We start from the raw sequence: 21,099 nt of genomic DNA, 5'->3' as shown, positions 1-21,099 counted from the left end.
CATTGAATCTAAGACAGAAGGTAAGGGTTAAAAAATCTTTGAGAATCATTTTCCCCATCAGTGAAATGAGAGGGTCAGATTAGATGACTTTATTTAAAAGGGCAGCCATGTGGCTCAGGGGATGAACTCCTGAGTTCAAATGTGGCTTCAGACACTTCCTAGTTGTATGACCCTGGGCAAATCACTTAATCTCAATTGCCTGGCCCTTACTGCTCTTGTGCCTTAGAAATAACACTCAGCATTGATTCTAAGATGGAAAGTAAGGGTTTAAAAATAAAATAAAAATAAGTGAAGGTCAGGGCTCTTCTGCCTTGGGACCAATACGCAAATTGATTTTAAGACAGAAGATAAAGGGTTAAAAAAAAGAATCCCTTCCATATTGAAGTCAACAAGGACTAATTCAATCTGTCCTTGAAGTAATCTGATGGGGGCTCCCAAAGCAGATTAGTCCTCCTCTGGTCCACTCAAATGGGAAGGATGTTTTCTTTGCAAATTTCTCCCACTGGATCTAGTTCTGGTCTTAGGTTTCAAATAGTACAAGTCTAATTTCTTTTCCACATAAGATAATGTCAAATACTTGAAGACAGCTATCATATGCCCCCTCCCAAGTCTACTTTTATCATTCATTCATTCCTTCAGTGCCCAAGTTGGGTCAGGCTCCATACTAGGCATGGGGAATACAAAGACAGAAAATGGGAAGACCCGCTCTCACCCAAGTGGATGAGATGCTATTATTATGTTCCAGGCTAAACATTGGGAGTTCCTGTAACTAATGGCTTGAACTCAAAGTCCCACATCGTCCTGCTTGTCTTCTGAACAGTTTCTAATATTATAATCAAAATAAGACCAACCGAGGCACACAGTTCCAAGGGACAAGCTATGACTGGTTACAAGAGCTTGACATCATGAATGGTGAAATCAACCTAATTGATTACAGAGCTAAGGCGTGGGAGACAATATGATTGGTTGAAAATTGGGAATGATGGACCAGCAACAACCCCATACTTTCCTACTCTGACTAAGAAGTGTTCATGGGTTGAGTCCACCTGCAAGGTGAGAGATAATTGGCTGGATTTCTTTAGATAATGAACCAGATACTTTTGAAGGATAGCTTGGTGGTAAGAAGATACCAGACGAGACTCCTTGGTGTCCATCTGTAGCCCTCAAGGATAACAGATTTCCTCAAGACAAGAATAGAACAGTGATTAGCCGGAGAACTGGGTTTCTAAATGTAACTCATTACAGGCCAGCTGAATTTCTGAACTAAGTTCAAAGATACAGAATCACAACGTAGGCAGTTACAGGACAAAATCAATTAACTGTAAGAAGGATCAAATAAAAAAAGACACAGAATCAATCCAATTATTCCACTAGCTTACCAATGTCCCTTCTAAAAGAGGGCACCCAGGGGAGTACCAGCTATCAAAGTTTGCTACAAGAGAAGAATCATCAAAATGATTTGGTAGTGGGAAAGAATGGGCAGTAAGGAGTGCCAGCCTCAGATACTTCCTAGGTGCGTGACCTTGGACAAGTCACTTAAGCTTGTTGGCCTCAGTTTCCACATCTGTCAAATAAGCTGGAGAAAGAAATGGCAAATCACTCTAGTATCTTTGCCAAGAAAATGATCATGGAGAGTCAGACAGGACTGTAACAACAAAACAACATTAACACTGGGGAAGAAATAGAAAGGTTGATCCATCGAACAGCAGAACAGATAAGAGGCACATCTATTTACAAATATATTTAGCAACCTGGTTTCTGATAAACCCAAAGACTCCACCTACTGGGCAAAGACTTGTTGTTTACCAAAAAACTGCTGGGAAAACAAGAAAACAGCCTGGCAGAAATCAGGTTTAGACAAACATCTCACACAATCTACTAGGATTGGCCCCAAAAGGATATATGACTTTGATATCAAAGGTGACAGCACAAATAGATTAGAGGATCGGGGAAGAAAATTACTTTCAGACTGATGGATAGGCAAAGCGTTTGTGACCAAGCATGGCATCACGGAAGATTAAAAGCCTGCTTTCATTAAATAAAAGTGCATTTTTTTCACAAACAAAAGTGATGAAGCTAAAATTAGAAGGGGAAGTCATGTTATGGGGGTGGAAATCTTTGGTAGAAAACTTGAAGATTTTACTTCCAAAATTTGTTGTTGTCGAGTCATTTCAGTCCTGTCTGACTCTTTGTGACCTCATTTGGGGCTTTCCTGGTAAAGATACTGGAGTCTTTGCCATTACCTTCTCCAGTTCACTTTACAGATGAAGAAACTGAGGCAAACAGTTAAGTAACTTGTCCAGTCTCATGGCTAGTGAGTGTCCAAAGCTGGATTTGAATTCAGGAAGAAGAGTTTTCCTGATTCCAAGCCCAGTGCCTACCTGTCTATATTGGCAAAATATATAAGGAATTAATTTGAATTTATCAGACTGTCATTCCCCAATTGGTAAATGGTCAAAGGATAAGAGTGAGCAGTTTTAAAAGGAAGAAATTGAAGATATCAATCGTCATGTGAAAAAAAAATGCTCCCAAACCACTTCTATTTAGAGAAATGCACCTTAGAGCCATTCTGAGGTTCTCTCTCCTACTTCTATGATGAGCAAAGCTGACAAAAGTTGAAAGGACTGGGGGGAAAATATGCATGCTGATGTGCTCTTAGTAAAAGGGCAAAAACAGGGGCATCTAGGGAGCACAGTGGCTAGAGCACCAGGCCTGGAGTCTGGAGCACCTGAGTTCAAATCTGGCCTCAGACCCTTCCTAGCTGTTTGACCCTGGGTAAGTCACTTAACCCCAATTGCCTACCCCTTACTGCTCTTCTGCCTTAGAGTTGGACACAACTGAAACAAGTGAGCAACAAATTTCCTCCTGGTGTCTATCTGACCCAAAATTCTGGAGACATCAGAAATTTAATAACCATTAGGAAAACTGAACTGAGTTAAATTTAGATGTAAGATGTTGAGGAGAAAAATATAAAAGGGACAAGTTGACAGAAAAAAAATAAAATTAATTTCCAGCGTCCTACTCCCCCCTTAGACTGGCAGTAAAAATTAATTGTCTCAAATTATTTGAAAATGTAGTTCTTCAAGGTGTGTCCTTAGTTCAAATTCTACTTTATTTCAGGAGACATTTCTCTAAACTCCTCCTCCTGGGCTGCTAGTGTGTTTCCTGATGGGATTAACTTCAATCTAGTAGAATGCAAGTTATTTATACTAAGTTATTTACCTGCCATTCATCTCCTCCATTTAAAGGTAAGTTCCTTAAGGGCGATGAGCATTTTTTGCCTTTCTTGGCAACTACAGAATTTGGCACAGTGCCTGTCACATATTAAGCACTTAATAAATACCGACTGGCTTGACTTGACTTGTTTCTGCCTGATGGGAATATTAACTGTGAATTCATAATTAAACTTGAAATTCTTTGTTGGACAAATCCAGTATCTTTCACAGAACTATAACTAGAGTGGTGCAATCGGGCTTTTGTCACAGGGCAATAGTTTCAAAGGTGCTATCAGCCTTTAGCAACATACAAACAATTCTGCTCCTTTTAATTCACACCATCCCTATCACTCTGCCTCTGGGGCTGCCTCATGGGGTCCTGACACCACGCCAACTTCCTTTTAAAAAGTTCATTGGAAACAAATTTTGTATTGCTTGCCCCACATCCATCTTCTACTCTATCTCCTATTGTCTTTGAAGTTGGAGTTGAATCTGTCCAGAGGGCTGTTTCCTTTCCAGAAAACTCTTTTTAAAAAAATAAAAAAACCACAAAGTGGGTTCCTTTGCCATTGCATTTTTTTAAACCTTTCCCTTTTGTCTTAGAATCAATATTATGTATTGGTTCTAAGGCAGAAGAGCAGTGGGGCTAGGCAATGGGGAATAAAGTGACTGACCCAGGGTCACACAGCTAGGAAATATCTGAGGTCAGATTTGAATCCAGGATCTCCTATCTCTGTGTCTGACTCTCTATCCACTGAACCACCTCGCTGCCTCCTTGCCATTATATTTCAAAGATGACAATGCCATTGGCCATCCTTACATTTTAAAACTGGAAGTTACTTTTTCCTACAGGAAGACACTTGCAGTCTTCCTCCGTTTGACTCCAGCCTTGCTTTCTGGGAATAATTCCTCTTTTCCTCCTTCATCTAGACAAGTTGGCTTCCCTTTCATTCTCCAAACTTGATATATTGATATATTATGTATATATATATATATATATATATATACCCATTTACATGGATAGATACCTATAAACATGTATATACAGAAATATGAGAGTGTGTGTAGATGTATATAAACAGAGATACACACACAAGAAATCAAGGCTGCAAACCTTAAAGCTCTCTATGCTGATTCTCTCCCTAGCAGACTGGCGACTCTCGGAAGCCAGAAGTTCTTTTTCATTTTCTCTCTGCCTCCCCAGGGAGAATTCAGCCTGTCATTCATTCATTTCAGTCACATCTGAGTCTTGGTGACCCCATTTTGAGTTTTGGTCAAGATACTAGAGTGGTTTCTTATTTCCTTCTCCAGCTCATTTTACAAATGAGGAAACTGAGGCAAATAACATTAAGTGACTTGCCCAGGATCACCCAGCTGAGAAATATCTGAGAACAGATTTGAACCCAGGACTCTTAGAATTAAAAACTCTTGGAATTTAAACTACTAGAATTTAAAACCCGAAGCCTGGCTCTCAATCCCCTGAGCCACCCATCTCTGATGGAGATTGAGTGACGTCAAAGGGCTTATCCCTAGCTCTTTCATTAAGTCCACAAGAACTTAAAAATCAAATTTCCTGGTAATTCACCCGTATATCATCCAGAGCGAAGATGGTGCTCCCTAGATGCCGGTCCCCCTTCCCTTCTCCCTCTTTCACTGACTCCCTCCCCCTCCCGTCTGTCCCCACACTCTCACTACTCACTCTTCCTTCCGGAGAAGCTCTTCCTCGGACTCGGTGAGCCGCTGCCGCAGCACAGCAATCATCTCGACGGCCACATCCACCTGCCGGTTCAAGGCTCTCTCGCGCCTCTGAACTTCTTGCTTTTTCTGCGTCAGCTGCACAAAGGCCGCCCGCACCTCCAAAAGTTCCGCCGTCTTTTGCGTGAGCTCTTTGGTCAACTTGTCAATCCTCTTCTCGATGGTCTTATCCACCGCCTCGACCATCCGATTGAACTTTTCCCTCACGTGGGCCTCAAAGGAAGCTTTGGCATCCGTGGTGGGCAGCCCAGGGCTGGACCTTGGGCCCCCTAAGGAGTCTATGGAGGTGTAGATGGGCACGAAGGACACCGGTCTCTCCGCCACCAGCTGGAGGGACTTCCTCTCCCGCAGGTTCTCCCGGGACAGGTGGCACAAGTTCACATAGTTCGCCTTCTGCTTGACCGCTCGGCCGCCGCTCCCCAGTTTCCCCTGCTTCAGGGGCTCCGAGGAAGTGATCAGGTCTGGGTCTTTGAGGGGAGAAAAAAGGCTGCATTTTGTCACGAGGCTCCTCTCTTCGTAACTGTGGCTGAACTCGAGATGGGCCCTCAGGGAAGACAAGCTTCGAAAGCGGCTGTGATCCCCGCACCGGGGGCAGCGGAAGGGCAGGCACACTGCAACATTGTCGAAGGACTCTTGCCAGGGGTATCGATTGTCCTCAAAAGCCTTCTGTTGCATTACTCTGAAGATCCTGGAAGAAGGGCGAGGAGAGACAGCAAAGAGGACGGCCACATGGAGTCAGTCTGCAATCCCATCGGGCAACAGCAAGAAGCGTTTGTGACTCGAAGACTTACCTAATGCTCAACATGCACCGAATCAATGAACTAGTTCTAGAAATCATATATTTATTATATAGGGTATAGTCTATTAAAATACCGACTACTTCATTATCAATTATACTCAGTTATATTGAAATTAAATAATCTATCTACCCTATATCATGTATAATGTATATTAGATAGGATATAGAATAGTACATAATAACTTATGATGTGACAAAGTATGTATAATGTGATAAAGTATAATGTATATCAGATATGATATATAATAATGTAATATGGTATAATGCATATTAGATATTGTATATAATATATAATAATGTATAATGTGATAAAGTATGTTGTATATAATATATGACATATATAATAATGTATAATGTAATAAAGTATAATGTATATTAGATATGACATATAATATATGTATAATGTATATTAGATATGATATAATAAAGTATGCATAATATAATAAAGTATAATGTATATTAGATATGATATAGAACATTACATAATAATGTATAATGTTAAAGTATAATGCATATTAGATATGATATGCAATAAAGTATAATGCATATTAGATATGATATAGAACATAATAATGTATAATGTAATAAAGTATGTATAATGTGATAAAGTATGTTGTATATTATATATGACATATATAATGTATAATGTAATAAAGTATAATGTGTATTAGATATGATATAATAAAGTATGCATAATATAATAAAGTATGTATAATGTAATAAAGTATAATGTATATTGGGTATAATTATACATTATGATATATTATATTATATAGAAATTTTATATAAATAAATATATTAAATATATTAAACATACATATTATAATAATATATATATCAATATCACAAAATATGCAAGATGTTAGAGCTCAAGTGGACCTTAGAGATCATCTAGCCTGAAAGTTGGTGGTTTCAGTAGGGTTGTTTTTATTTGTTTTAATGTTTAAAAGCCTTCCCTTCCATCTTGTAATCAAATTGGTTCCAAGGCAGAAGAGTGGTAGTGGCTAGGCCAGTGATGATGGCAAACCTTTAGAGGCAATGCCCTCTGGTGCCCATGAAGGCGGGTAGGGGGGGGTGCAGCTTGGCCCTGTGTCTCTCTGGCTTTCTAGTAACAAACTCGGGTTAACTATGTGCTAGGACAACATTGTGCTCACAGAGAGGGCTCTGATGCCCCCTCTGGCACATGTGCCATAGGTTTGCCATGTAGGTTAAGTGACTTGCCCAGGGTCACACAGCTAGGAAGTGTCTGAGGCCACATTGGAACCCTCTTAAGCCACCAAACCATCTAGCTGCCCTCTTGCCTGGCCATTCTTAATTGAGGATCAATAAACTGGATTAAAATGATACTTTTATAATGATATTTCAATAGAATTGGTTCCCTTTGAGACCCTATGTATTTGACAAAATTAATTTAAAAGAATTCTAAGAAGGAGCCCTCTGGGCTTCACTAGATTATCAAATGCACGCCATTTTAAAAAAATAATAATCCTTACCTTCTGTCTTGGAATCAATACTATGTATTGGTTCCAAGGCAGAAGAGTGGTAAGGGCTAGGCAATGAGGGTTAAGTGACTTACCCAGGGTCACACAGCTAGGAAATAGTATTTGAGGTCAAATTTGAACCCAGGACCTCCCATCTCTGGGCCTGACTCTCAATCCACTGAGCCACCTAGCTGCCCACCACCATTTTATAAATATAGGGTAAAAAACGGAGAGGGACAAAGTTAGAGGCACAGTTTGGGGTTCAGAAGACTTTGATTTCAGCAGCTCCAGAGAATGGATGAATGTCTGTAACTGGAATCCAGCTTCAGAAACATCAGTCTTCGATCCCTCTCCCAAACTGGTTTCTGCTATTGTCTACACAGATCATCCTCTCTTTAGATAATTCCCCAAATAGTCCTAGCAGGGGTACATTTACAATCCTGGAAAGCAAAAAAAAAAACCCAGAACAGAGCAGCAAGCTACCCTGGGATGATAACTATTGCTGCTAAAAATGCTCCTGTGAAAGAGGGACAGCTGGGGCATACTGGAACTGGGCATGGCACTTAAAATTAGAGGACTCGAATTCAAATCCTGCCTCCACTCCTTATAGTTATATTGAGTCAATTTACTAGTCAATCAGGCAATAAAAAGTATTTGTTATAGAAATACTTATACAATACTTAATAATTCATATTTATCTGGTTAATTAAATTATATTTATATATAAAATACATTTGTACATTATCTATATTTAAATATAATTATACATTTATTATACTATAATCCATTAAGTTAAATTATTTATTAAACTATTTAATAAATACTTAAATAATAAATATTTCTTAGCACCTACTAAGCACTGTGCTAAGGAATAGAAACACAAAAAAGAAGGAAATGGGGTCCCTGCTCTTGGGGAGCTCAGAATATAATGGGAGACACAACAGCAAACAGGATAATATGGAAATGAGCAACTGAGGAAAGGCACTAGAATGAAGAAGGCCTATGAACAGCTTCCTATAAAAGGTAGGATTTTAGCTGGCATTTGAAGAAAGCCCAGAAGAGTCACTGAGGAAGGAGACCACTGTGACTTCAATTTTCTCATTTGTAAAAATGTAAATTAAATAAATTTTGCTGTTGTTCCCTCATTTCTGACTCCTCTTGGCCTCATTTGGGGTTTTCTTGGCAAAGGTGCTGGAGTCATTTGCCCTTTCCTTCTCCAGCTCATTTTACAGATGAGGAAACTGAGGACAATGGGGTTAAGTGACTTGCCCAGGGTCACACAGCTGGAAAGTGTCTGAGACTAAATTTGAACTCATGAAGATGAATTCTTCCCAGTTCCAAGTTCAGAGTCCTCTCCACTGTGCCCCCTGGCTGCCATGTTCAATGGATACCTACATTTTAGAGAGAGGATAGAACTTGGGAGTCACATCAACCAGGTCCAAGACCCAAGTCTTCTCCATCCTGGTTATAACCTTTCTGTTTCCCCAGCCAGCTCTCAAAGAAGAGAAGTTCCAGGTAAGACAGAAAGATCTTACACACAGGGAATTCCTGACCTGGATGAAATCACAGGTCTAGACTTTTAAAAAATTACCAGCAACACCTAGGTCACAGGGTTATTTTGAGCAAGGAAGTGTGTGTGGAGTGTGATTTCATTGGTAGAAATAGGGAACTCCCAGGGAAGGAAATTCCCTCTACCCAAGTAGGTCAGCACTGCTTAGATTCCTAGAATGTTCCCCAGAGGACAGGTGGATTTGCCCAGGGTAACACAACCAGCACCAGAGGTAAGATTTGAACTCAGGTCTTCTTGGTTTGCAAATTGGCTCTTTCCACTACTTCTCATACCATAATATTTTGAGGATCCAATGTAATGAGATCTATGAAGTTACATATACATTCTAAATATTATTACTGCATAATGAGGTTTGGAAGGACAGGTTAGTTTTCAAAACCCCATTCTTTGGATGACTTGGGTTCAAATGTGACCTCAGTTACTCCCTAGCTATGTGACTCTGGACAAATCACTTAACTTCAATTGCCTTGCCCTTGTCTCCCTTTTCTCTAAGAATTTAAACTAAGGCAGAGGGTAAGGGTTAACTCATTTTCAAAATAAAGGAGATATCATCAATCTGCCTTATAAGGACAGGGAAGTTAAGAGGCACAGTGGAGCGTATGTGGGCTTGGAGTCAGGAAGACCCAAATTCAAATCTGACCCCAGACAATTATTAGCTTTGACCTTGGACAAGTCACTTAACCCTGCTGGCCTCGGTTTTCTCATCCATAAAATGAGCTGGAGAAGGAAATGGCAAACTCATCTTCTGTCTTAGAATCCAATTCAATAAGAATCAAATCAATAAGTGTTGGTTCCAAGGCAGAAGAGCAATAAGAGCCAAGCCATTGGGATTAAGTGACTTGCCTAGGGTCACTAATCTAAAAAGTATCTGAAATTAAATTTGAACTCAGGACCTGGTTCTCTACTTAGTGAGTCCTCTAACTGCCCCCACTCTAGTATCTTTGCCAAGAAAACCCCAAGTTAGATCAAGAAGAGTCAGACTCAACTGAAATGACTGAACAACAACCTCAATGTCCCCTAGAGACAGAGGCTCCTTATGGCTTGGAGGCACTGGCCACTGGTAATAATCCCTCACATTTCTATGGCATGTCTAGCTTTACAAAGTTCTTTCTGATTAAACATATGAAAGGAGGCCTTTGGTTGGGCCACATAATTCATTCAATGCCACAAATGTCAACTCAGTATTATTGCTGTATTATTTCAACAGGAGGCAGCCTGCCCAGGATCCTGGCAGGAAAATGGGCGCATTGGTTGGGGCATGGCCTTCATCCAGATCAGGGAGGGGGTTCATCCTTTATTCCACTGAGCCGGCTGACTTCCAGCCCCAGGTACATTGGCAGGGCTGGGAAGAGAAGCCCCCGGCGTCTCTTGCTTCCCGCCCGGGCTCCTTCCTACTAGACAGAAGGTCCCAGCTCACTTTGCTGATCCTGGCTGATAGTCAGACATACGAACTAAGGAAATATTGGAGCAATGAAGCAGCCAAAGTGGGGGCAGTTGTCTACTGAAAGCACATTTGTTTTCAAAATAGGTCCCGAGAACAGCGAGCTCAGCTGTCTTTTCCCAACTGTAAGCAGTCTTAAATAATAAGAATAAGTAAGGAGACAACTAAGGAATGGTCATGCCCTACCCTGCCATCTAGCCCCAGGCAGAGTCCTGCCTAACATAAGACAAGGAGAAGTCTCTTCTGTGGACCTGGAAGGGTATCCAGAAATAGCCCCGAAAGTCTAGAGTCCTCTGGTGTCTACTAAAGGCCCCCTTTGGTTGGGGCTCCTACTTTGCTCAATTCAACAAATGGCAATTGGATATATATAGATATATATATATATTTTTAAACCCTTACCTTCCATCCTAGAATCAATACTGTGTATTGGTTCCAAGGCAGAAGAGTGGTACGGGCTAGGCAATGGGGGTCAAGTGACTTGCCCAGGGTCACACAGCTAGGAAGTGTCTGAGGCCAGATTTGAACCCTCAATTGGATATTGATGAATTATTGCAACTAGAGGAAGCCTGCCCAAGATGCTGGCTGGAGAATGAAAAGAAGCTTCTTGAGAGCAGTACCCTAACCCAGTGTTTACACTATCCAAGGGGCTTAACAAATACTCCTTGAATGTTATGGAAGTGTATATAAAAATGCATTGTATCTGGAAACAGAGAATCTGGGTTCAAATCTTGTCTTGGTCTGGATTACCATGGAGGAGTTATTTAATCTGCTGGAGCCTCAGTTTCCTCATTTGTAAAAAATAGGGTTGCAGTAAATAGAAGGGGGTCTCTTTGTGATATGCATCCCTTTGGCAGTTTGGGGAAGTCTACACACCCTTCCCAGGATAAATGTTCTGTACCATACACTGGTTAAATGCTAAAGCCTTCCCAATTCAGGCAGTATATTTCTGTTGTTCTTCTTAAGGTAACTGGGGTTGAGTGACTTGCTCAGGTTACACAGCTAGGAAGTATCTGAGGCCACATTTGAACCCAGGTCCTAGGTCTGACACTATGCTATCCCTTGGGTATATCTCTTGTTTCAATAGTTATTTGCATGTTGTCTCCCCCATAAATAGACAAGGAGCTCCTTGAGGGCAGGAACTGTCCTTTTTTTTCTTTGACTCCTCAGGGCTTAACAGAGTTCTTGGCACACAGTAGTCATTTTCAATAAATGCATCTGACTGATACAGGAAACCAAAGGTTAGAAAGAAATAAAGATCTCTTTTGCTTTAAACCATCCAGCTTCAGGGACCCCTGAGAGCAATCCTCTGACCTCTATAGAAATGAGAACCACTATTCTAAAGTCAAAAATGGGTCAGCTGAACTGGATAACCTCTGGGAATGTTTCCAACTTGAAATAGATGCTCCTGCTATGACTCTAGGGTAGCCAGGTGGCTAAGTGGATAGAGCAGAAAGACTTCCTGAGATCAGATCCAGCCCTAGACTCTTCTAGCTGTTTTGACTCTGGGCAAGTTATTTAATCCTGTTTGCCTCGGTTTCCTCATCTGGAAAATGAGCTTAAGAAAATGACAAATCACTCCAGGATCTCTGCCAACAAAACCCTGAATGGAGTCATGAAGGCAACTGAAAAATGTGAGTCTCCAAGGAGGTATACAATTGTTGTTTTTTAAACCCTTAACTTCTGTCTTAGAATCCCTATTGTGGATTGGTTTAAGGCTAGGCAATGGAGGTTAAGTGACTTGCCCAGGGTCACACAGCTAGGAAATGTCTGAGGCCACATTTGAACCCAGTAACTCCCATGTCTAGTCCTGGCTCTTAATCCACTGAGCCAGTTTAGAATTAATACTGTGTATTGGTTCTAAGGCAGAAGAATGGTAAGGGAAGCAAGTGTCTGAGGTCACATTTGAACCCAGGACCTCCCATGGGCCTGGCTCTCAATCCACTGAGCTACCGAGCTACTGAGCTGCCCCCCCCCCCCCTAAAGTTTTTTAGAGGAAGTTCTCCGACAGAATTCTTTATAACCAGGAGCTACTGTTTTCTTATGGGAATTAGTGATATTCGCCTTAGGGACAGGTGACTGCTAGACCCCAAACCTCATTCAGCAGGTAAATGGTTTCTATCCCCAATTTAACATGCATGAGCAGCCGTGGCTAACGGATGTCGTGTTCGAAAAGCATGGCTGTTGGGGAGCACGACCTGAGCAAGTTCCAGAAACACTCGGGCGTTCAAGGGAGCCTCTGACAGCCAGCCGGCATGTCACACTCAGACCAATTGGCGTCTGCGCATCCAGAGGGAAAGCCCGTAACAAACTCATTTATTGGCCAGCTTGGCTGGGAGAAGATGCAAAGGCTCCCTGGGACTCCTGCCAGAAAGAGGGGAAGAGGGCTCCTGCTGATGGGGGTGGATAAGGAGAGGGCCAGCGGGCGGGCGGAGGGAGGGCATCCATGGAGGTATCCATGATGGGGGCTGGGGGCTGCTGGGTGGAGAAGCAGGATTCTAGGTGCACACCGGGAAGGAGAGAACCAGGCTTCTGCCCCAGCCAGTCCACCGGGCGGGTAGAATGGATGTGGGCTGTTGGTGGAGATGTCAGAATTAAGGAGATGTGGGGGAAGCATTTGCTGGGGGGGAGGGGGGGTGAAGGGAAGCAGAAGACGTCACATGTTCTGCTCCAAGCAGGAGGTGCACCCAGGGATCCAGGGGCAGGAGGGAACAGCAGTCCAGAGGTTTTATGGCGAATTTTCCCTGGGTTGCTAGAGAAGGGGGAGGAGGAGGAAAAGCTGCTGGAAGGAAGGGCGATGAGAAGGCAGCGGTGACTCTCTCCGGGCTTGGCTGTCCAATCCCCACCTCCCTCCTCCGCGCTGCTGAGTATGGGCTCAGGTTCTTGGGGGTTGGGAGCCCAGGGGACCCGAATAACCTAAATAGCTCCTTGCCGGCGCTTCTGCAGCTATGGTTGCACCCTGCCCCCAGTTCTCTCACTCCCTCACTCTGTCCCCACCTTGGCCCCAAGCCTCCCAGTTCTCCACCCCACCCCACCGAACCCCACTCCAGAAGGGCCAGGCCAGGGCTATACAGTGCATGCAAAGCTGGCTGTGCAGGGCCAGCCGTGCAGGGCCAGTCATGCCGGCTGGGCCATGCGCCGGACTGTGCAAGACGGGCTGTGCAGGGCTACCCCGTGTTCCGCCACCCCAGGTAGGATGCGCTGCTTCTGCAGCCCCTGCAGCCACCAGCTTACCAGACTTGTTGCTGCTGCTGCTGCGGCGGCGGTGGCAATGGCCAGAGCTCGGGCAGAGGCTCGGACGAAGCGGTTTTCAGCAGAGCCGTAAATCAGGCTGAGCCCGGTACCCCGCTGCACTGACGCCCTCCCTCCCCGCACCCCCCCGCGGCGGGCCCCAGAGGCGCCCAGGGCGGAGCGTGCGGCTGTGGCTACGGCGGCAGCGGCAGGGGCTGGCAGGCGGGGATCGAGGCGAGCGGGCTGTGGGGTTGGGAGTGGGGAGGGAGGAGCAGGCGGGGAGGGGGATGGGGGGGACTGAGCAGGTGGACGAAACTGGAGGATGGTGCAACTGGAAGGGGACTCCCGGGTAGCTGTACCGGCCTCTCTCCCTTCCCCCCACCCCCCACTCTTCCCGCTGAGGTCAACTGGTCGATTGGCGCTGTCCAGCTTCCAGACTTTCGGGGTATGGGACTGAGGATGCTTAAGATGAACTGAGGTGCGGAGGCACTGACTGCCGAGCTCAGTGTTTGCAGCACCCGAATGGGCCCCGGGGACAGCCAAAGGGCGCTCCGGACCCTATTGTCATTGCTGCGGCCGAGTGGAGCAAGGACGACCCAGGAGTTTGGGGGCTGTCATGCCGGCCAGCAGGCCTAGGAAAAAGGGGTGTCGACCCCCCAACCCCATCCCAGGTAGAATACAGGAGTTGGATGGGCACAGGAGGGGTCGGGGCTGGGCTAGGGGAGCTTCAAAGTCAGCCCGAAGGCCCCCCCATCCTCACAGTGTGGTGCCCCTTCCCTCCAAGGGCCCCCCAGGTCTTCCCCATCTCCCACTGCTTTCTGCCTCTTCCTCCAGGCCTGTCCAGCTGATGGGGCAGTTCTTAGGGCTTCTCCCTCAAGTGACTTGGCTTGGGGCTTAGTGGTGTACAGAGCATCTTCAGAGGGAGCTGGACCAGACTTTAGATTTCCCATGATTTTACGGAGAACACTGAGGCTTGGAGAGAGGACATGACTTGTGTAAGGTCTCACAGGGTGGTCTGTATCCCTGGAAAGGAATATAAGCTTCCTGGAGGTAGGAATGGTATACCCAGCCCTGAAAAGAGCAAAGGATTACTATTTTAGAGTGCTTGGCCTAGATTCATAGATCTAGAGCCTCAAGGAGTCTTGGAGACCAGCTAGTCCAACCCCTCATTTTACAGAGGAGGACAAAGAGGCCCAAAGGTTAAGTGACTTGTCTGAGGCCATTGACCAAGCCAAAATTCCCACCCAAGTCTCCAAGTTCAGTGCTTTTCTACACTCCACAGTCTGCACTTCTTTTTTCCCCGTTTGATCTTCATAATAGTCTTCCATCAGGGGCAGCAAGGTGGGTCAGCAAATAGAGAGTCAGGCCTGGATACCAAAAGTCCTGGGTTCAAATGTGGCCTCAGACACTTCCTAGTGGTGTGACTCTGGGCAAATCACTTAACCCCAATTGCCTAGCCCTTACTGCATTCTAAGTCAGAAGGCAAGGGCTTTATATATGTCTGTTGTGTATATAATGTATATATAAAATATATAGAATATAATCTTATATGATATATAATATATATGATAGGATAATATATTTGAGAGAGAGGAGAGCGAGAGCGAGAGAGATAGAGATAGAGAAAGAGAGACAGACAGACAAAGTTTTCTACCTACAAACTCAAATAGCTCCTTATTACTTTTAGGTTCAAATATAAATTTGCCATCACAACTTCTACCCAACTCATCTTCCCAGGTCTATGACTCCTCAGGCACCTATAGCCCAGCCAAACTGGTCTTCTCCCTGTTCTTCCTACTAGAACATTCCTGTCTCTGATCCTTTGCACCCATGCCGAGAACATAGCCGCTTCTAACCTCTAGAGGCCTCTTAGAATCCCTACATTCCTTCAAAGTGATTCAAGCATCCCTTTCCATATTGCTCTCCAATTCCAGTTCCTTCTCCAAATTACTTTTCTCTGGATCCCTATATGTTACATGTTGGCTGCCTCAATAGAATGGAAGCTTCTTGAGGCAAAGACTCTTCACTTCTCTGCCTTTGTGTCCCCAAATTTTGACATATAAAAGCTCTTGGATGGTGTGGACTCTCTTTGGCTTCTTTTTGTATCTCTGGGCTTAGCTTGGTGCCTGGCCTACAATAGGAGCTTAATAATTGTTTAATGACTGATCACTTAAAGTGCGTAATGTTGTTAGTCCATTTCAAAGAGGACCAATGCCATCTTGGGTTATGTCTTGACTTGCTCATGAATTGGATTTAAATGAGGCAGAGTTGCACAGTCATTCTCCCTCTCTTCCATAGTGATCTTAGTCCAGTGGCAAGATAAAAGTGCTTAATAAATGTTCCTTGATTGGCTGAGAGATTCTCATAACCTCTTGGAGCTTTGGAAACTTCCTGAGACTTATCTAAGGATTTGTTGTTGTTCAGTGGTTTTCACTCATGTCCTATTCTTTTCGTTGGCAGAGATCCTGGAGTGATTTGTGATTTTCTCTTCCAGCTGAATTTACAGATGAGGAAACTGAGGCCAACAGGGTTAAGTAAGGGTCACATAGCTAAGAGTCTGAGACTAGATTGGAACTCAGGTCTTCTTGACTCCAGGTCTGGCACGCTATCCTGGCAATATAAGGATAAGAGCTGGCATTTATATGAGGTTTCCAGAACACTTTACATATTTTATCTTCTTTGGTTCTCATAAAAGTCATGTGCAACAGGAACTATTATTAATCCCATTGTACAGAGGGACAAACTGAGTCAGAGAGGTTAAAAGACTCGCCTAGGATCACTCAGTTAGGAAGTATATGAAGCAGGATTTTCATCAGATCTTCCTGACTCCCAGTAGAATATTCCATCCACTGCCCCATCAACCTGCTTAGCTACTAATGGGTCAATGGGTTGTTGGTTCAGAGGCCTCCCACATCACAGCATTGCCTGCCATATGCCCACTGCCTTGCATGCAGTAGACTCAGTGCATCTGGTGAAATGAAGTCCTAGTCTAACATTCCCCACTTTACTCAAAATTCCTACTGAAATCCTTTTATTTGAGGTAAAGGTCAATTTTTGTTTTGACTCACTGATAAAATTGTGGCTGATTTTTCATGGATGTCAAGGAGTGTGCCTCTTTGGAGGCTTAATCATGACTCACTGCCAGCTAGTTTTAAAACTCTAAATAGCTCATTACTCTTTGGGGGGAGTGTGTAACATTTCTTTCTTCCTCCTCTAGGAAGCCTTCTTTGGATTCCCCCCTCCATCAAGTCTGTTACTCACACAGCACCTTGTTTTGTAACTCTTTAGCATGTTATTAACAACAAATGCACTTCCTATTCTACATTATAACTAGTTGTGTTTATGTCTTATCCCCTACTGTTACAAAGGGAAGAATGCCAAGTCTAGGGTGTGGTTGTTATTTGGTCATGTCTGACTCTCTGTGACCCCATTTAGGGTTTTCTTGACAGAGATCCTGGAGAAGTTGGCCATTTTCTTCTCCAGCTCATTTTATAGGAAGATGACAAACAGGGTTGTGTGACTTGCTCAGGGTCTTCCCCACATTCAATAAGTGTCTGAGGCAAGATTTGAACTCGGGAAGATGAGACTTCTTGAGGCTTCTTCCAAGCTCTGGGCTATCTGGAGTAGAAGGACTAGAGTTCAAACCCTTCTCTTCTGATATTATTTTCTGTGACCTTGGGCAAGTCACTTCATTTCCCTGGGCCTCAGTTACAGCATCTGTCAAATCAAAGGTATTGGACTAGACAGCCTTAGTTAGGCAGGGATTCTTAATCAGGCGACCATTCTTTTTAAAAATAATTTGCCATTTCAACATAATTGATTTCATTTGTAATCCCAGGTATTTACTTTCATGCTTTTAGTAACATTACTCTGAGAGGATATCTGTAGGCTTCACCAGACTGTCAGAGGGCGTCCAAGACATCCCAACGCCTCTGCTTTAGAAGTCCCATTCAGCTACAAACCTATATTTTTGTGATCCAAGATTGTAGACTCCTTGAGGGCAGGAAGTTTGTCTTAGCCAAATTTCATATTTCCCTCAGCCCTTAGTCCAATGTCCTACATGCAATAGGTGGTTTGCTATAGCTAGTGTTTGTATTAGAGGAGCTTGTGTTTCTATGATTGGAGATAACAATCTCCAAAGGGATGAAAGGGGCTGTCCCTCAGAGGACTACCAAAAAAATATATGGTGGGATGAGAAGCTTCTAATATTCCATCCATGAAAAGCTTCAAAGAAAAACAGAGAAAAAAATGTCATCAAGAATAATGCAATAAGGAACAGTGAATAGAGTCAAACCTGAAGTTGGGAGGACTTGTGTTCAAATCTGGATTCAGGTACTTCTTACCTATGTGACCTGGACAAGTTATTTAACCACAATTGTATAGCCTTTACCATTCTTCTGCCTTGGAACTAATTCAAACACAGAAAGTAAAGGGTTAAAAAAAAGAATAGTATGATAGGAAGAGATGCTAAGCCTCCTTCCCCTCCTTCTATTAGACCCCCCAGCCCTCCAAACTGATAGGACTATCTTGACAAACCTATGGCACTCATGCCAGAGGGTTTTGCCCTTCTCCCCCTTTCCACCATACCTGAGGACATTTTTCACTTCACCTTCCCCTCTGCCTAGCAGTCCAATGGAAGTGCTTCCTCCCTCCCCTCTCTGAGGTAAGGAGGCAGTTCACATGTGGCATGAGGGGGCAGTTTGGGCAATTGGTTTCTAAAAGGTTTGCCATCACTGTGCTAGGAGAATGTGGAATACAGTGGGATGGGTAAGCATAGATTAGACTGGTATCCTTGGAGGAAGCTTCCAACTTGAAACACAGATCCATTTGATAGAGCAGACTAGAGTCGGTGTCTTAGAGATTGGTTAGTTGATGACAAAATAAAGTGCTATGTGAGTACCGAGTAACAAAGTCTTTGTGACCTTCGCCTCTGCACTTCATTTCTCCAAATCTCAGTTCTTCATCTATTAAAAAAAAAAGCATAATGAGAGCACCTACCTCACAAGGTTGGCCTGAAGCTCAACTAAGACAATGTGCTTTGTAAGCTTTTAAACACAATATAAATGTCAGCTATTATAATTGTTACCAAGGTCAGCAGCCTACAAGGAACTAATTAAATAGTCAGGGAAAGTGCCCAATATATAAGTGGTCCAAGGAGTCATAGTAGACTAGAAACCAAGAAGATTTTTATTCAGATCCTACCTCTTCCTCTTAGCAACTGTGTGAACCCTAGCTAGGCAAATTAATCCATTTTTCTATACCTCAGTTTCCACATCTGCAAAATGAAAAAAAAAAGAAGGGATTGCACTGAAAGATCATTTAGCTCCCTTTCAGGTCTAAATCTACGATTCTATGATATTATAATGGAAAAATACTTGAAACAATTTTCAACTTCCATTACAATCAAAGAATATAGATTTTCAACCAGCCCCAGATTGTTTTAGTTCGGCAAAAATTAAGAAAAATTATAGGTTACGTGCTGGGCAGATTGTAAAGAAATAGGTGAACTTCAAAGTTCTGAACTGATTTGCAAGTTTGATAGAGTATTTTAAAAGCCCAAACTGACAAGATATTCCAATAGAAACCATTTATTTAATAATTAGATTGTACATTTCCCCAAAGTGGGAAAAACCCCAAAGATATGTATACCAGTAATAGTTATAACTGTGAAAACCTGGAAACATTGTAGACATCCAACAATTGAGAATAAAGTAAAAAACTGGAAAATCTATACATTGGAATACTATGAGTTATCAGACATTTATTATAAATTACTTAATGTATTGCCCTCTCAGCGATGCGAGTACCCCCTTCTAGGGTCTCACCATGCCTTCTTCATCTTTTCAACTCTTGTGAACATTCTTCCGTGGACTGCTCCACAGGGACCCCTCTGGTCTGCTGGAAATTTTTCTTTCTCATTTTCTTGTCTTTGCTTGGGTTTACCAGTAGAATATACATCTTGACCCTCTATGAAGCCTTGCTCTTAATACATACCTCACTCACCCTCTTTTCTACTCATGCATTACATGAAAATTATTTAAATATCTTTGGGTACATTTATTAAAATTAAAATTTCTGTTTTATTATTATTTTAATCATGAATAAATATTTCAATATATAATGAAAAAAGGACACATCTATGAAAATGAAATTTTTATCTATTTGATTTTTTTTAATCCTTATCTTCATCTTAAGCTCAATATTGTATATTGGCTCCAAGGCAGAAGAACAGAAAGGGTTAAGCAATGTGGGTTAAGTGACTTGCCCAGGGTCATACAGCTGGGAAGTGTCTGAGGCTAGATTTGAACCCAGGACCTCCTATCTCTAGGTCTGATTCTCTATCCACTGAGCCACCTAGCTGCCTCCTACTTATAGTTGTTTGTTTGTTTTTTAATGAGAAATACATGTTGTAAATGCGTGGGTGTGTATACAAATGCATACTTACTCTCGCTGTGTGTGTGTCTCTCTGCATATGTGGATAGATAAATAGATATTATTCTCTAGGTCTCAGTTTCTCCATTTGCAAAATTGGGTGCGTTAGACAAGATAATCAAGTCCCTTCTGACTCTAACATTCTATTATTGAGTTGCTTTGTATATATTGTGGGAATAGATGCAGGACTAATACAAATGTAAATGCGTACATCAAAATCATTTGTTTAACTTTGAAAAAAATACTCTGCAATACTCTCCCAAATTTATGCACACAATGCTTCCAAATAAGTGCTACAATATTTTTTTAAAAGCACGTTAATATTGCACTAAAGCTCTGTAAGGAAAAATATAATAAATGTTGTATAAAAATGTCAGAGCATCTAAGTGCTTGCTGAGTAAAGCCGATTATTCCGTGTCTTCATTTTTATCCTCCTATAAGGAGTAACAAAGACTCTGTTTGTTACTGCTGGCAATAACAAAACAAGTCTGGGTCTACTGAACAATTTTTGTCTCTTCAACTCATTTTAAAAAATCTTCCATTGATTATCTTTTTGGTAAATCCCTTATTATCACCCCCAACGCCCTAATGAATACATAGAATCCAGCAAAGCAAATGAACATATCAGCCATGCCGGGAAGTGGAAATCCAATTCTACATCTCTAATTTCTTACATCCTTGTCAGGAAGTGGGAGGGAATTTGTCATCAGCCCTTCCTGCTTTCATCAGAGTTCTGAGAACTCTCAAAGTCGCCTTCCTTGGTTTTATTGTGGTGGTCATTGTACAAACGGTTCTCCTGGTCCTGCTCATTTCAGTCTGCATCAATAAACAGAAGGTTTTCTGTGTTTCTCTGAATTTATTATATATGTTTTTTTTTCTTTTTTAAACTTTTTATTGCAGGATAATAATGGTTCATTGCATTCATGTATTCATCCAGTTCTTTACTCCTACCAAAAGCCCTATTCTCATTTGGTACATATGTGTAGATATCCATTATCATCTTGTACATATATGTTCTTTTCCTCTTCCTTTTTTTAAATTAAATTAAATTTTTTTCAACCCTTACCTTCCATCTTAGAACCAATACTATGTATTGTTCCAAGGCAGAATAGCAGTCAGCGCTAGGCAATAGGGGTTAAGTGACTTGCCCAGGGTCACACAGTTAGGCCACATTTGAA

The 21,099-nt window shown here is 42.5% G+C and overlaps 1 protein-coding gene across 2 annotated transcripts in view; it reads right to left on the bottom strand.

Annotated features, from left to right (window-relative positions):
• Positions 1-13,873, bottom strand: part of ZNF365 (zinc finger protein 365) — a 35,103-nt gene extending 21,230 nt beyond the window's left edge. Inside the window, exons 1-2 of one of the 2 annotated variants that reach the window (XM_001362909.4) lie at positions 13,493-13,873; positions 4,915-5,658 (exon numbers count right to left, since the gene is read on the bottom strand). In XM_001362909.4, coding sequence (XP_001362946.1) covers positions 4,915-5,645 — 731 coding nt within the window. In that variant the 5' untranslated portion in view covers positions 5,646-5,658; positions 13,493-13,873. Of the gene's footprint in view, positions 1-4,914; positions 5,708-13,492 lie in introns of those variants that run through there. The other variant, XM_056795976.1, reaches the window with a different exon arrangement.
• Positions 13,874-21,099: the final 7,226 nt, after the last annotated feature.

The sequence above is a fragment of the Monodelphis domestica genome, chromosome 1 (genome assembly GCF_027887165.1).
Source record: "Monodelphis domestica isolate mMonDom1 chromosome 1, mMonDom1.pri, whole genome shotgun sequence".
In the NCBI taxonomy this organism is placed as follows: Eukaryota; Metazoa; Chordata; class Mammalia; order Didelphimorphia; family Didelphidae; genus Monodelphis; species Monodelphis domestica.
This window is presented reverse-complemented; position numbering and strand designations above follow the sequence as displayed.